This window comes from Panthera pardus, unplaced genomic scaffold, assembly GCF_024362965.1.
Source record: "Panthera pardus isolate Hobbes unplaced genomic scaffold, ASM2436296v1 HiC_scaffold_20, whole genome shotgun sequence".
Classification (NCBI taxonomy): Eukaryota; Metazoa; Chordata; class Mammalia; order Carnivora; family Felidae; genus Panthera; species Panthera pardus.
The window spans coordinates 663022-677860 of NW_026526766.1; the positions used below are offsets into that span (position 1 = coordinate 663022).

The window sequence follows — 14839 nt, forward strand, 5'->3', positions numbered from 1 at the left end:
TGTTGGCACTGATCTTGAAGGAGTTAACTTCTTTGGGCCTCAGTTTCTTTATCTCTTGGACTAGAATCTAGTTTCCACAGAGTTTTTTGGCCTCAGCACTGTTGAAATCTTGGAGTAGGGGTGTCTGGGTGGCTCAGTCGGTTAAGCATCTGACTCTTGATTTCAGCTTAGGTCATGATATCAAGGTTCACAGGATCAGGCCTTCTTGGAATTCTCTCTCTCTGCTCCTCCCCTAGTGGAGTGTGTGCCTGGGCACTCTCTCTTTCTGCCTTTCAAATAAATTAAAAAAAAAAAACAGAAATCTTGGACTAGATAGTTCTTTGTGTTGCGAGCTGTCCTTTGCATTGTGGGGCATTTTGCAGCATCCCTGCCCTCTGCCCGCTAGAGTAACATCCCTCCAGCCCCACCCCCGTCAGTCATGACAACCAGTGTTGTCTCAAGACGTTGTCCCTTTGAATGACCAAGTATCTATTTCTTATGTATCACAGTACGGTAGTCCATCCTGTGGTCCTTGAACGTGGATCCCCCTCCTCACAAGAACGCTAACAGTTAAAAGATGCTGAACTACTGGAATCTCTACAGTCATTGATAGCTGTTCATTCTATCCTTACATCGTATGCAGCTGTCTCCCAGGGCAAGGCCAGTCAGGTTTGCAGGCTTCTGTGTGATCTGGTCAGGTTCCAAAAGCAGGAGTGACCTCAGCAATGTCAGGCTTCACCCCTTCTGGTGTAATCGAGCTCAGACCATTTCTCTTGCTCTGAGCCTCTCTCGAGGTATCAGTGTAATATTGGATTTCCCTCATTACAGGACCCATTTATTCGTTTCCTTACTGCCTCTTCTTTTTCGCTCTTACACCCAAACTTTTCCGCCTTTGGAAGGGATATTAGGTTCAGCCACTGCGCTGATGCAGATCACAAGCTTGTCCCCCTCAGTCCCCTTCTGTTCAGATAAGGTCAGGTCGAAAGGATGCAGAACTAGCAGTTTATCTTTATCACCAGGCAATAGGCTGCATTCACCCTTAGCCCTGATTTTGCAGATGGGGTGAAGCATATCCTGCCCCATCAGGCCCCTAAGAATTCTGACATAAAGGTTAAACACAGGGTTACAGTTTCTCAGTTAGGAATCATCCCTGCTTCCAGACCTTGTAGTTGCAGCCCTGGTCTCGTGATGGGGGGGATAAAGCAGAGGCGACTTGGGGAAGAAAAGACAAGCACCTTCCTCTTCAGAGGAAGCCAGCCCTTCGTATTTCTGCATGGTCCACCCCCCCCCCCCCCCGCCCCTGCTGATTTAGATGGCCAGTGTTTTCATTGCCCATTCCGGTTCTCTATAAAAGTAGTTCTCTAAGGAGCATCCGGGTGGCTCAGTCGGCTAAGTGTCCGGCTCTTGGTTTCAGCTCAGGGTCATGATCCTAGGGTCGTGAGATCGAGCCCCACATCAAGCTCTGCACTGACAGTGTGGAGCTTGGGATTCTCTCCCTCTTGCTGTGTCCCTCCCCTGCTTCTGCGTGCTCTCTCTTTCAAAACAAACATTAAGAAAACGTATTTTCCTAAGCTATTTCTCTCTGCCTGTTGTTGGACATTATCAGCTCTGCAGTGAATTTCCCGGTCTGAAGAAATGACAGTTGGCTGTGTAATATCTTCTGTTGTGGTTTTCTGTATCACTCTGAGTGCTTGCATCTACCACCAGGCCAGCAAAGTCCAGTCTAGCATCAGTATCTCTTCCTGTCAGGACCCATTTGTATCCACAGGGCTACCACATGAGTCAGTTCCCAGCCATGTTCAGGCCCTTCCCATCAGGGGCTCTGCCATATGGCCGCCTGTGGTCTGTGTCTCTCTTGTTGACAGGCAGGACAGTTGATATTGACATTTTGTGCCTCAGAGGGTGCAAGAGATTCTAGATTCAGCCCATCTCTGCACTGCTGCAGTACCCCTATATGCACTCATCTTGTGGGCCCAAGTGGCCATCTCTAAGGAGCACATGGAGGTAGCTGCATGTTGAATCTGCTCATCTTCCAAACCAGGGGGGCATGTCTTCTGATAGGTATCAACATGTCCAACATTAATACACTTCTAAAATTCATAATTATGGGGGCATGTCGGTGGCTCAGTTGGTCAAGCATCCAACTCTCAATTTGGGCTCAGGTCATGATCTCATGGTTCATGGAATCAAGCCTGGCGTCAGGCTCTTCACTGACAGCATGGGGCCTGCTTGGCATTCTCTCTCTCCCAATCTCTCTCTGCCCCTACCCCACATGTGCTCACTCGCTCTCTCTCTCTCTCTCTCTCAAAATGAATACCCATAATTATTTCCATAGGGCTGTGCCCTATATGGGCATTCCTTTAATAGACCAGGATTCCGTTACCCTCCTGCCTGACCATATGGTTGGATATTGGCCACTGCCCATGAGTCAGTAAAAACCCCCACACAGGGTTTCTTAACATTGTTCAGTACTTCCGTCACTGTTAGGAAGACAGCATGCCGTTCACACCGAGCTGGTCGGTTTTTATATTCTTCTGTCAGTGGTGGCCTTCCAAACAGGATGTTGTCCATTCGCTGTGGAACTGCTGTCCTGTTGTTGTGTAGAGAGCTGCTGATAGGGCTCCATCCACTTGATAGTGGGTCCAGCAGCTTCTCAGTCAGTCCCGGAGTCAGTCCTGTGGGGGTGGGAAAGAGATCTCCTGCTCCTAGAACGTCCTCCCTTGCTCCCCAGGAACTGCCACCCCCAGGAGGGGGCTTCTCCAGCATCATCCTAGACATGGCATTTCAGGGTTCAAGACCATTTTCTGTCTTTCAGTCTTAGGGGTAGCTTCAGTTAATGACTCACAACAGCACAGTTGTAAATGCCCTTCAAAGGGAAACACTCTTGTGCAGAGTTCCCACAGTGAGCACCAGGCGTGCTCACCCGTTCCCGCCCAGGCCCCATCAGAGGCCGCACAGAAGGCCACTACACCGAGAATTGTTCCTTACGGTGCATTCATCCGGATGGTTGGCCAGAGAGGCTCACACAACTCTGGGAAGCCCTTAGGTTTACCCGTCTATTAAAGGCTGTCGCAAAGGATTCAAATCAACAGCCAGTGGAAGAAGTGTGCAAGGTGAGGTCTGGGGAAAGCACGGAGCTTCAGGTGGGGCACTCTCCTGACATCTCCTTGTGGTCTACCCAGAGCTCTCCTGACCCTGTCTTTTTGGCTGTTTATGGAGGCTCATCACATAGTCATCACTGACTAAGTCATTGGCTGAGTCAACCTCCATAAGGTCTCTGGTGAAGGTAAGGGTTTGAGGGGGACTAAGGATCTCTGGGTCCGCCCGGCAGCAGCCCCTGCCTTTGAGCTCATTAACATAACAGAAAACACCTTAATCACTGTGTGTATTTAGGAAATCCCAGGGGTTTGGGGAGCTGTGAGCCAGGAAGTGCATCAAGACCCGGTAAGTATTTCTTATAAACCACAGTGTCGTACCCTGGAGGGCAGCATTGCCCCCACTGAGAATCCCGGACTTACTAGGTACCTGTCTCCAATTCCCATCTCCTCTTAAGCCTGAAGCCTAGTCATGTGGTCCAAGAAGATAAAGTATTTAGGAGACTGAGGAAGGGGAAGTTACGACTTGGTGTGAGGAGTGGTGAACATTAGACACGTATACTTGTACTCACGAGCTTAATGTTTCCAACGGGACACAAATCCCCACGTAGTGAATTCACAGCCCAAGCGTGTACAGTAATCTCCATGACACTGTGACATTTACGTGCTAGGCATAGTTACATTTATTTAGGAAATTGGAACATACAAGAAACTTTAGCTTTTTGAGCTGTTATGGTTTGATTTTGTATCCAGATGCTGTTAATATTTTATTTCCAAGATTTAGAAAAAAATGGATTTGGAATCAGGAAACCAGGGGGTTTTAGTTCTAGCCGTCCTTGGGGTCCTATGAATTCTTTGCAACAAAGTATACAGGAGAGACAAGGTTTATTCCTCCTGTTTTCCCCTTGGAGCTGGGTAAGTGTGTTACATGAGATGCACACATCTGTGCTTTAGTTTAGTTGTCCCAACCCCGGGAATAAAGGGAAAATGTGCAGGTAATGTGCAGGCACAAGCTAGACACTCCCAGCCAGTTTTATTGTGAACAAATTTATGAAATATCCTTTATTTTTATGTCTTTTCTAAAAGCTAAATGTAGGGGCGCCTGGGTGGCTCAGTCAGTTGGGCATCCAACTTCGGCTCAGGTCATGATCTGGCGGTTCGTGAGTTTGAGCCCCGCGTTGGGCTCTGTGCTGACAGCTTGGAGCCTGGAGCCTGCTTCGGATTCTGTGTCTCCCTCTCTCTGTCACTCACGCTCTGTCTCTCTCTCTCTCTCTCTCTCTCTGTCAAAAATAAATAAAGCTTAAAAAATTTTTTTTAAATAAAAAATAAAAGCTAAATGTAGACTATGATTCGTAACTAACCCTGGGTTCATGGAGTGATTCGGATTTATTAGTTAGTGGTCACAAATGCTCTTCAGCCTAGTAGCTAACCCATACTCCCCCCCCCCCCCCCGTTGTAAATATCAAATCAACTGGTTTTGTTTGTAGCTGTGATAGATAATTGTGCAATCTTGTGCTAGAGAAGTACTTACGTTATTCTTCAGTTTCTCCTAGGGAAAGCATTGGATTTTGTTTTGTTTTTTAATGAGAAATTCTTACGGTGGGTAGGAGTTCCTCAGGGCCATTTTTGAGTAGCAAAAAATGGTTGTTAACCTGCCTCCTCATTGGGCCCTGCATCTGGATGACCCGTTCACACAGGCACCCCTTTGGAGGGAGGAGGCTGAGCAGAGTTGACCTCTTCTTCCAATTAGGCTGGAAGAGTGTGACCTTACTGTAGCCAGAGGAGCCAGGTGGCAGAGGGCCCAGCGAGGGGGTTGAGGGAACTCGGTTCTGCCCTGGCAGGCTGTCCAGAGATGCTGTGGACTGCTGAACTGGCAGATAGTGACCTGGAATATGTTTGTTTGGGGCATATGATTCAAGTACCCTCTTTTCTCTCTTGTTCACGAATCTTTTGTACAGATAGAATCAAGGAAGGAACCCCCAGAGGTGCTGGCTGCTTTCTGGGGTCTCTGAGAAAGCACCCAGGTCCGACATCAGGGGGCACACAGATGGAGCAGCCTGCTAGGCTGGCTGTGCTGAAGTACTGGTACCTAGAACTGGCATGCACTTCATTAAATGCTTTGCTGTATATATCGTTTCTCTTTATGCTTTCAGTAGCCCTATGAGAACCAGCTTTCTTGTAGGAATGTGGAAAGGGAGGCTTGAGCGCCCTCTGTACCTGACTCACAGGCGCCTGGCTTGGACGACCGGGTCTGGCTTCTGCCAGAGCTTATCAAATTTCACATTCCTTGTTTGGGATTGCTAAATTGTGCAATTCTCTTCTTCACAAAGGCTGCTGTCTGAGGATTTTTAAGAAATCAACTTAGAAAAAAATCAGTTTAGGAGGATATAAACAGAAGCTCCAGAATTCTGAAAACTGGAATGTTTTATTTCGTTTTGTTTTTAAGCAGTGCAAGAGGTGAAGGAAGTAACTGCCACATACTTATATTCATCTCACCTCAGGAGCTTGTTCCTCCCACTGCGGCCATAAGTTCCTGCTCGCACATCACAGTCCCACCTCTTCTTGAAATTTGAGCTACTTCTCCAAGTCCTGGCCAGAAATAGTTGGGACATCTGTGCTCACATCATCTTTATTTGTTACTGCCACGTTAGCATTTTCTTTCTCCCTTCCTTGTGTTGGAATGAGTTGATCTTTCTTTGTTATATTTTTTAACAGCTTTATTGAGGCAATTCACATCCCATACAGTTCACCCTTTTAAAATCTGTGATTCAGTAATTTTTAGTATCTTTAGACTTGTACAACCATCACCACAGTCAATTTTGGAACATTTCCATCACCCCAGAAACATACCCTCTGCTCATTAACAGTTACTCCCCACTTTCCCACTCTTGCCCTCGCCCCAGCCCCAGGCACTCTGTGGTCTTTCTGTGTCTATAGATTTGCCCCTCTGGATACTTCATACAAATGGGATCAGGCAGTATACAGTCCTATGTGACTGAGTTTTCACTTAGCATGGCATTTTCGTGGTTCATATATGTCACAGCACGATGTATCAGTACTTCTTCTCTTGGCGGAATGATATTCCACCGTATGGATGGACCACGTTTTATTTATCCATTCATCATCTGATGGACATTTGGGTGCTTTCCACTTTTTCACTATTAATGGATAGTGCTGCTACCAACATTTGTTTCCAAATGTTTCTGTGTTTTGTGCCAACATACGTGTTCATTTCTCTTGAATCTATATCTTGGAGTGGAATTGCTACATAAGTGAGTCTAATTTTTTGAAGAATGGCCAGACTGCTTCCCTGAGCAGCCGTACCATTCGACATCGCCACCAGCAGTGTGGGAAAGGCTACTTTCCCTGCCTCCTTGCTAATACCATCTGCTATTTGTTTGTCTTTTTGATTCTAGCCATCCCAGGGAATGTGAAAGGGTCTCTCATTGTAGTTTTCGTTTTCATTTCCTCGATGGCTTCTCATCAAATTTTAAATTGTTTTAGGTTAGAAATATTTATATCATTTTTATCTCCTGAAACACCCATAGTACTTTCCAATATTCGCTCATAATAAACATTTAAATTTATGAGCCTATTTTTTAAAGTTTCAATAAAGGGGGAGGTGGTCCCTAAATTTTTTTTTTTTTTTACCTCTGTTGAAAGTGTGCTTTGTCCATATTGTTAGCATTTTGCTCTGTTACCCTCATACATGTATCTTGTGGTGTCACAGATGCACATGTGCTTTCTGTCTTGTGCCTTCATTGCAAACTCTATGAACCAAATGACCTCATGAATGTTCTTTGGACTGTTGTTTGTGTTCATTCTGAATTGTTGAGCTTGTCCTTAGGGACAGGTGGGTGTTCTGTTTCTGCTAAATGCTGATAACCTACCCAAAGAAATAAAGAGCATTAGGGGCTTCATTTTACACTTTATCTCCAAGACTCACCACTTGAAAACTCCTAAAATAGTTTTGTCTGATGCTTGCCTGTTGTCCATATTGTTACCGTTTATTCTTTGGGGTCCCTGCATAGGTAGCTCCCTTCTGTATTTATTCTTCATCTGAGGAACTCTGTGAAATGTTAGCCTGGTAAATCGAGAAAGGTCATCACAGAAGCTCCATCATCTTCATTATAAGGCATACTTAAGATACTTCAAAATAAAAGAATATATAATAGATGCTTCTAAGGTTTTAAAGAAGACATCAAACCTGTCCAAATTTTAAAGGAACTCTATTCAAATTTAGCGCTAATTAAGTAAATGTTGGCTGATACACATATATATCTCTAATATATCATGCTAGGAAAATGTGTTTTAATAATGCTGGCATATTGTTGTGTGCTAAATTAACCTTTTGAGCAAAGCAGTTATTTATTAGCAATTCTTTATGTAACTACAACACAAAAAGACTTTCTGTAGTGAGTTTACTATAAAACCATTTATCTTGGGGCACCTGGGTGGTTCATTGGATTCAGTGTCCGACTTCGGCTCAGGTCATGATCTTGCAGTTCGTGGGTTCGAGCCCCACATCGGTCTCTGTGCTGACAGCTCAGAGCCTGGAGTCTGCTTCAGATTCTGTGTCTCCCTCTCTCTCTGCCCCTCCCCCACTCATTCTCTCCCTCTCTCTCGCTCTCTCTCTTCCTCTCTCACTCTGACTCTCTGTCTCTCTCTCAAAAATAATAAACGTTAAAAAAAAAAATTGATCCCAGTTAAAATGGAAGACACTGTTTTGGACAGTTGCTGAAATCTGCTAAAATATGGACTGTGATGAGATAATTTGGTGGTTTTTAGTTATCCAAATGCAGATTTCGTTGCCTTGGTGCTCTGAGAGAAAACAAAGACCAGTTGATTCCATGAAACTACATGTCTTAGATCCTTAGTAGAATGGCTTCTTTTGAAAACCAAAAGTATCCTCTGTTGCTCTAAATGGTAGGGCCAAAGAGATGGATATCGTGGTGGTAAGATTTCACACACAAGTGTGAAGGTTTTTCTGGAGGCCAGGTTGAAGAAACCAACTGACTCCTAAAGGAATGACTGCCCGTTACATGAATGTCACTTGGGGAGTCTCAACACTGTCCTCCTAGTGATTCAAAGCAGAGGGCCTGTAGTTCTCAGCTTCTAATGCTATTGTTTTCATCACTCTTAGAACAGTTACTTTTACTTGAGATGGCATACTTTGTTCTCAGCTTGATAATACTGTTATGTTGAAAGTTAAGGGTTTTTTTTACATTTTATTTTATGTATTTTGAGGAGAGAGATTGTGTGCGCAAGCACTGGAAGGGGGGAGAGAGAGAGAGAGAGAGAGAGAGAGAGAGAGAATGAATATCAATCCCAAGCAGGCTCCAGGCTGTCAGTGCAGAGCCCGATGCAGGCAGGGCTCAGTGTCAGGAACCATGAGATCATGACCTGAGCCAAAATCAAGAGTTGGACGCTCAACCTACTGAGCCACCCTGGCACCCCTCAAGTTGAGTTTTTATTCCCACTTGTCATTCTGATTTATATTTCTGAAGACTTGTATCATTTTAAGTAGGTTTGAACCTTACGTAATGATGCAGATGTTCCCAAGAACTTAAATTCGGTCTGATCTTATACTAATACATGATTCTAGGTATTATTGTAAGCTGTCCATGTTTAGTTAAGTTTATATTGAATAATGTATAAAATCATAAATGTATACTTATAGTTTCTTGTCATTCTTAACTTCCATAATAGTGAGGGTCAATGTTTTCTTCTGTTTCTTCTTGTTCTGGACCTTCTTGTTGATCGTCACGTTCTTCACTGTCTTCATCACCTTGAAATCTCCTGAAAACTTGGGTCTTCAGCTGTATTGTTTGACCATCAGTGCTTCTTTGCTCACCATAATAAATAGTGTGTAGAAGAGGGAAGCAGAGGGAAATGTATGAGCTTATTGGCTCTTTTAGTTTATTTTGGTCCATACGAATGTATGTTAAATGGTGGTAATGTAGTGGATCAATGGATGGACACATCACTGTAACATTGATATCTGAAAAATACAAATTAAAAATTAATCTTGCTGCATTACATCTAGAATCCTACATTGGATTTTGTTAAAATATGAGATATAGTTTTATTACTTAAAATACTTATAGGTGGGATTGTGTTTAATTAGTTTTTATAGTAATCAAATAATAAAGAAAATGAAATGACAAATGAATTCTATATTATCAAAACCAATGATGGCTTTAAGAGTATACTTATCTTAATGAGCACAGAATAATGTATAGAATTGTTGTACAACTGAAACTAATATAGCACTGTATATTGACTATACCGTAATTTAAATTTTTAAGAAAATGATGGCTTCGTTGGCTATTTAATTATTTAACAAACATTTAAGTGATAGTTATTAATAGAAAGAATCTCAGAGGCGCCTGGGTGGCTCAGTTGGTTGGGCATCTGACTTCGGCCCAAGTCATGATCTCACAGTTCATGAGTTTGAGCCTCGCGTTGGGCTCTGTGCTGACAGCTCAGAGCCTGGAGCCTGCTTCTGTCTCTGTGTCTCCCTCTCTCTCTGCCCCCGCCCTGCTTGTGCTCTGTCTCTCTGCCTTTCAAAAATAAATAAACGTTAAAAAAATTTTTTTTAAATTAAAAAAAAAAAAAAAAAAAAAAACAACCTCAAAAAGAAAAAAGTGAAAATCACCTGGAGTCCCACTACTCAGGATACTCCCATTTTTTCATGTACTCTACAGTACTACTTCTCAATGCTTCAAGTGATGAAATTTAATATAAAAGAGTATAAACTTTATAGCACACCTTTCTGAGGCCACCTTCTGCCATTTCCCTAGCTACTTCAAATCAACCATTTTCAGCAATATGTAAAGCATAGAGTTTTTGAAGATTTGTTCTTTAAAAGGTCAGAATACTATTGTTTGTCTTTAAAAAATAATGAAATTTGGGGCGCCTGGGTGGCGCAGTCGGTTAAGCTTCCGACTTCAGCCAGGTCACGATCTCACGGTCCGTGAGTTCGAGCCCCGCGTCGGGCTCTGGGCTGATGGCTCAGAGCCTGGAGCCTGTTTCCGATTCTGTGTCTCCCTCTCTCTCTGTCCCTCCCCCGTTCATGCTCTGTCTCTCTCTGTCCCACAAAAAAAACAAAAAAAAAAACAAAAAAAACCAAAACGTTGAAAAAAAAAAAATGAAATTTTACATACTTTCAATTTCGTTATTTTCTAGGTATAGGTGTTGTAAATTCCTTGGAATATAGAATGCTTGTTTCAGTTTGTTGTGTCCAACATTGAGCTCTATAAGGTTGGAAAGATTAAAAATATTATATGGGATGTCTTGTAGTTTGTTGTGTGACATTCGTAGAGCATTAAGTTTTGGAAGTTCACTGAAGTAATTTTCTGGTATGGAAGAAATTGAGTTATTTTCTAAAGACAGGTACATAAGTGAAGAAGGCAGACCAGGAGGCATGGATTCTAATCTGTTATTACATAAGTTGAGCTGCATTAATTTTTTCATTTTAGCAAGTATGTTTTCTTGTAACATGGAATCTTCAAGATGATTATAACAGAGATCAAGCATTGTCAAGTTTACTAGCCCGTCCATGGCATTTGTCTGCAATCTGGAGATCTCATTGTAGCCAAGAAGAAGTCTTTCCAAAGACTTGGGAAGAGGAAATGGAAATTCTTCTAAGTTGTTATGCTGTAGATGAAGTTGTAGTAGATTTGACAACTTAGCAAACACACCATAATCAATCTTTTGAGATGTAATCTTGTTGTGGCTGAGATTGATTTCTTTAAGATAAGTTGCATTGATGAATGAATCTGCAGTCACAGCCTCAATTTCGTTGAACTGAAGATAGACTTGCTGTATGTGAGCTGGGACACGCGGGATAGTCTTGAGTTTGCGATTGTCACAGTACATTGATGATGGAAAGTTGGGTGGGCAGAAGCATTCAGTGGCACAGCCTAACATGTACCGATGAAAAGGAACTTGATAGTCCTCATTCTGATGAAATTGAAATTCTGGTTGGTAGACATCATCTGGCTCTTGATCATAATCTTCATCCCATTGATAATTTTCATATTGGCAGTATACTTTGACTCCAAAAAAGCAGAAAAGGACACATGCTGGACTTAAAAAGCCCATGTTCTTTTTTTTTTTTTTTGTCCTATTACAAGGAGAAAGGAAATATATTGTGGGAAAAGTGACTAAAACTTAGAATAATTCTTATATAAATTGACAGTTACATAAAATGCATAATATCTGTATCTGTACTGAAATAAAAGAATATCCAGAATGAACAGGCAGTGCTGAAACCAAAATTAATGTTTAGGTACAGTAAGGTGGTATCAAAAAAGTGATGGAGCACCTGGGTGGCTTAGTCCGTTAAGCATCCTACTCTTGATTTTGGCCCAGATCATGCATGATCTCACTATGATGAGATCAAGTCCCACGTAGGGTGGAGTGTGGAGCCTGCTTGGAATTCTCTCTCTGTACCTCCCCCGCTCATTCTCTCTCTCTCTCTTTTTCTCTCAAAATGAATACACCTTAAAAAAAAAAAAGGTCACACTTTGCATTGTATCAGACTACATAACCATCTTTTAAGAGAATCCAAGTTTGTCTTGCTTGCTGTAGATTTACAGTAATAACATGATCTCTCTCAACCCCACAGCTGGGTACCCCTCCACTAAAAATGCTGGGTGTTCCGTATCCATTTGGTCCCTTCAGTGGTGGTCACTGCCTATGAGAGGAGAGACTCTATGTCTTACTTAATATTAACCAACACTTTCCCACTTCTCTTTTCTGTTTCCTGATGCTCTTTTCTGCCCTTAGAAGAATATGAAACATTCCACTTTATGTAAGAGCTTGAGATATTAAAAATAGCTATCATGTTTCCTCTTAGTGCTTTCTGTCCAAACCTAACCGTGATTTCAAATTTTCCTCCACGAAACCATTTCCAGGACCCAATTATTTTGCCTTTGACTCTACTTGAATAATTGCTTCGAATCCTAAACACAACATTTACAGTCTGCAATGTTTTAGCCTCTAATAGGTTATTCTATACACGTTTCTCTCTTTCCACTAATGTTTTTATGTTAAGTTCTAGATAAACAGTATTGACAACAAGCTGGTCTCCCAGGAGTTGAGGTGTGGTGGAGAATCAGAGATGGGCAGTACAGGGAGTAGGAGGGTATGTGGAGTAAGATTTAAAGGAGGGAGCTCTCAGCTCGAGAAACCCTGTTAACTTCAAGTTGTGGCAAGTGGTGGATGGCATACTGGACAAGGAACCTGAAGACCGTTATTTCAGGCTGTCACTTGTGATGGTCACGTAACATAGCTGCCTCTTGCCTCATCAATAAAATGAGAATTGTAATTGCTTGTCTGCTTATATCAACTGGTTGTTACAGTCACGTGAGGAATGTGTGTAAAAGTGCTTTGCAAATTAGAAAGTGATCCAGATGGAATAAATTTGTTATTTAGGTAAAGGTTAAAGCAAAAAAAAACAAAAAACAAAAACCTCTCTCTTTTGTTCTGAGGCTATTTTTCTGTACCATTCTTATTCAGGGTTTCATGAGAATTAATGTCAAAAGGTTACTGTGTGTCATGATATGACTTATCTCTGATTCCCCCAGAACAGTACTAGCCATTTTTCATCATTGGGATAATTGAAAAAGTCGTTTCTTAAATCATGGTCTCTAACAGACCCTATTTGAGAAAGTCTCTCCCAGACCCTAGCATCTAGTTTCTTGTTTATTTTCCTGTCAGAAACTAAAACTGTGTAGAATGTAATCATGTGTTTATGTGGACTTGAAGGCGTTAGTTAAGTAGAGTTAGGGACCCTTGATCTTTTGTTCCCCTCAGTGGTATTTCCTGCCGTGCACCCACACGCCGTGGGCCTTGTCACTTCCGGTGTGCAGCTCCTTTACACCGGACTTGTCTTCATAATTCACTCACGTGTTGATTCCAACTGCAGTAATTCCACAGTTTCAGTGGCACCTAAATACATGGATCCCACCGTGTTCTCCCTGCCCTTCGCTCATGCCTTCCAGTGTGCTCAGGTCCTCTTAGCAGCCTGGACCCACAGCACTGTTGCCCCCGTCTGCAAATGCCCTAGGCCCTCTGGCCCTTTCATCCTCATCCTCGTCCCGGGAACTCCAACCCTGGTGCCTTCAGTTATCCATCTACCCACAGCCTGACTCACGCAGCAGAGTCCGTGGAGGGAAAACAGACCACGCCGGCTGGTCTCACTTTAAGTTCAAGGGCACTCGATGCTGCTCAATGACATCTCCTTCTAGACAAGCCTCTAAAGCCTCATTCCCCACTGGTTTTGGATGATGACCTTGCTGTTGCTGCCTTTTTTTTTTTTTTTTAAACTAAGAAGATAGGATGAAACAATTGTTTCTTCATGTATAGTTTGTTATCCCTACCTACACAGTATGCCAAAATAGCAATGGTTTGATCTTTTTTTTTTAAATGTTTATTTATTTATTTTGAGAGGGAGAGAGAGAGAGCACCTATGCATGGGAGGGCCAAAGAGAGAGGGAATCCCAAGCAGGCTCTGTGCTGTCAGTATGGAGACCAATGCAGGGCTCAAACCCACAAACTCTGAGATCATGACCTGAGCTGAAATCAAGAGATGCTCAACGCACTGAGCCACCCAGGCGCCCCACTGGTTTGATCTTTTAAAACAATCTGTGATTTTGAAAGTCAGTTTTCTTTTACAAATCTAAATAGACTCCATGCATTGTTGCTTTTTATCCATGGGATTCATGGAAGATGAGGCATTTGAACTGGAGTCTGAAGGAATATTAAGGTTCCCATAGAGGAAAGCAGGGAGAAAGATTTCCAGATAGAAGAGATGAGCAAAATATGTAAACAACACAGAGTAGGGCATCTGGGAAATAGTGGCTAGCTGTTGAAGGAGCAATATAAGACTGTTGCAGCCAGTCTGGACCAGAATTTAGAGGGCCTGAATTGTGAGCTGTGGAATCTGCACTCAGGGAATGAGCACCTAATTTAATTTATTCATGTAGTCAAGCCTGGTTCTCACACTGAGGTGGGAAAGAGTCCTGGGGGTAGTGTGGTCTCATCCCAGAGGGCAGTCACATGGTGCTGGGAAGCTTGGGAGCGCCCTGTAGCCTGCCGCCGTTAGTACCTGTGCTAGATGTGTGTGAACACGGTTAGTAATCCACATTACAAATATGAGTAGTTAGTTAGTTAGTTAGCTTGGTTGAGTTAACTTCAGTTAATGGTTGTCTGGAATGAACGTCTGGGGGTGAGGCATTGTGCTTGGTGGGGGAAACACACGGAAAGAGCAAAGAGCTTATGGGGAGACACAACACAGCGAACCTATTCTCAGAGGGCAAGAAGGCTCACGGCAGAGACCGCACTGGCCATGGGCACAGCAGCTTAACCCTGCTTGGGACAGACAAGGAAGTCTTGGTAGCATCATTTGGTCAAATGTTGGGAGTTTAGCAAGAATGGGTATAGAGCATCCTATACATTTTACTCACTAGTTGATAATATTTTATGTGTTAAATTTGCATATTTTATTGTACTCATTATAGTCGACCATATTAACTTTTTTTTTTCAACTTTTTTTTTTTTTTTTTTTTTTTTTTATTTATTTTTGGGACAGAGAGAGACAGAGCATGAACGGGGGAGGGGCAGAGAGAGAGGGAGACACAGAATCTGAAACAGGCTCCAGGCTCCGAGCCATCAGCCCAGAGCCTGACGCGGGGCTCGAACTCACGGACCGCGAGATCGTGACCTGGCTGAAGTCGGACGCTCAACCGACTGCGCCA

The 14839-nt window shown here is 42.9% G+C and overlaps 2 protein-coding genes across 5 annotated transcripts in view; one reads left to right on the forward strand and one right to left on the reverse strand.

Annotated features, from left to right (window-relative positions):
• The window catches only part of CENPP (centromere protein P), a 228023-nt gene that overhangs the window by 81927 nt on the left and 131257 nt on the right, over positions 1–14839 (forward strand). The window lies entirely within an intron of this gene.
• On the reverse strand, positions 5481–11202 carry OMD (osteomodulin). Its single transcript, XM_019434290.2, has 2 exons — positions 10241–11202; positions 5481–9075 (listed from the first exon to the last, which is right to left on the reverse strand). The coding sequence occupies exons 1-2, from the start codon at positions 11178–11180 to the stop codon at positions 8768–8770; spliced, it is 1248 nt and encodes a 415-aa protein (XP_019289835.1). The 5' UTR covers positions 11181–11202; the 3' UTR covers positions 5481–8767.

Coding starts and splice junctions, on each gene's coding strand:
- OMD (XM_019434290.2), bottom strand. CDS start 11,180: ATGGGCTTTTTAAGTCCAGCATGTGTCCTTTTCTGCTTTTTTGGAGTC. Junction 9,076..10,240: donor AGAAAATAACGAAATTGAAA/GTATGTAAAATT, acceptor TGTATTTTTCAG/ATATCAATGTTACAGTGATG.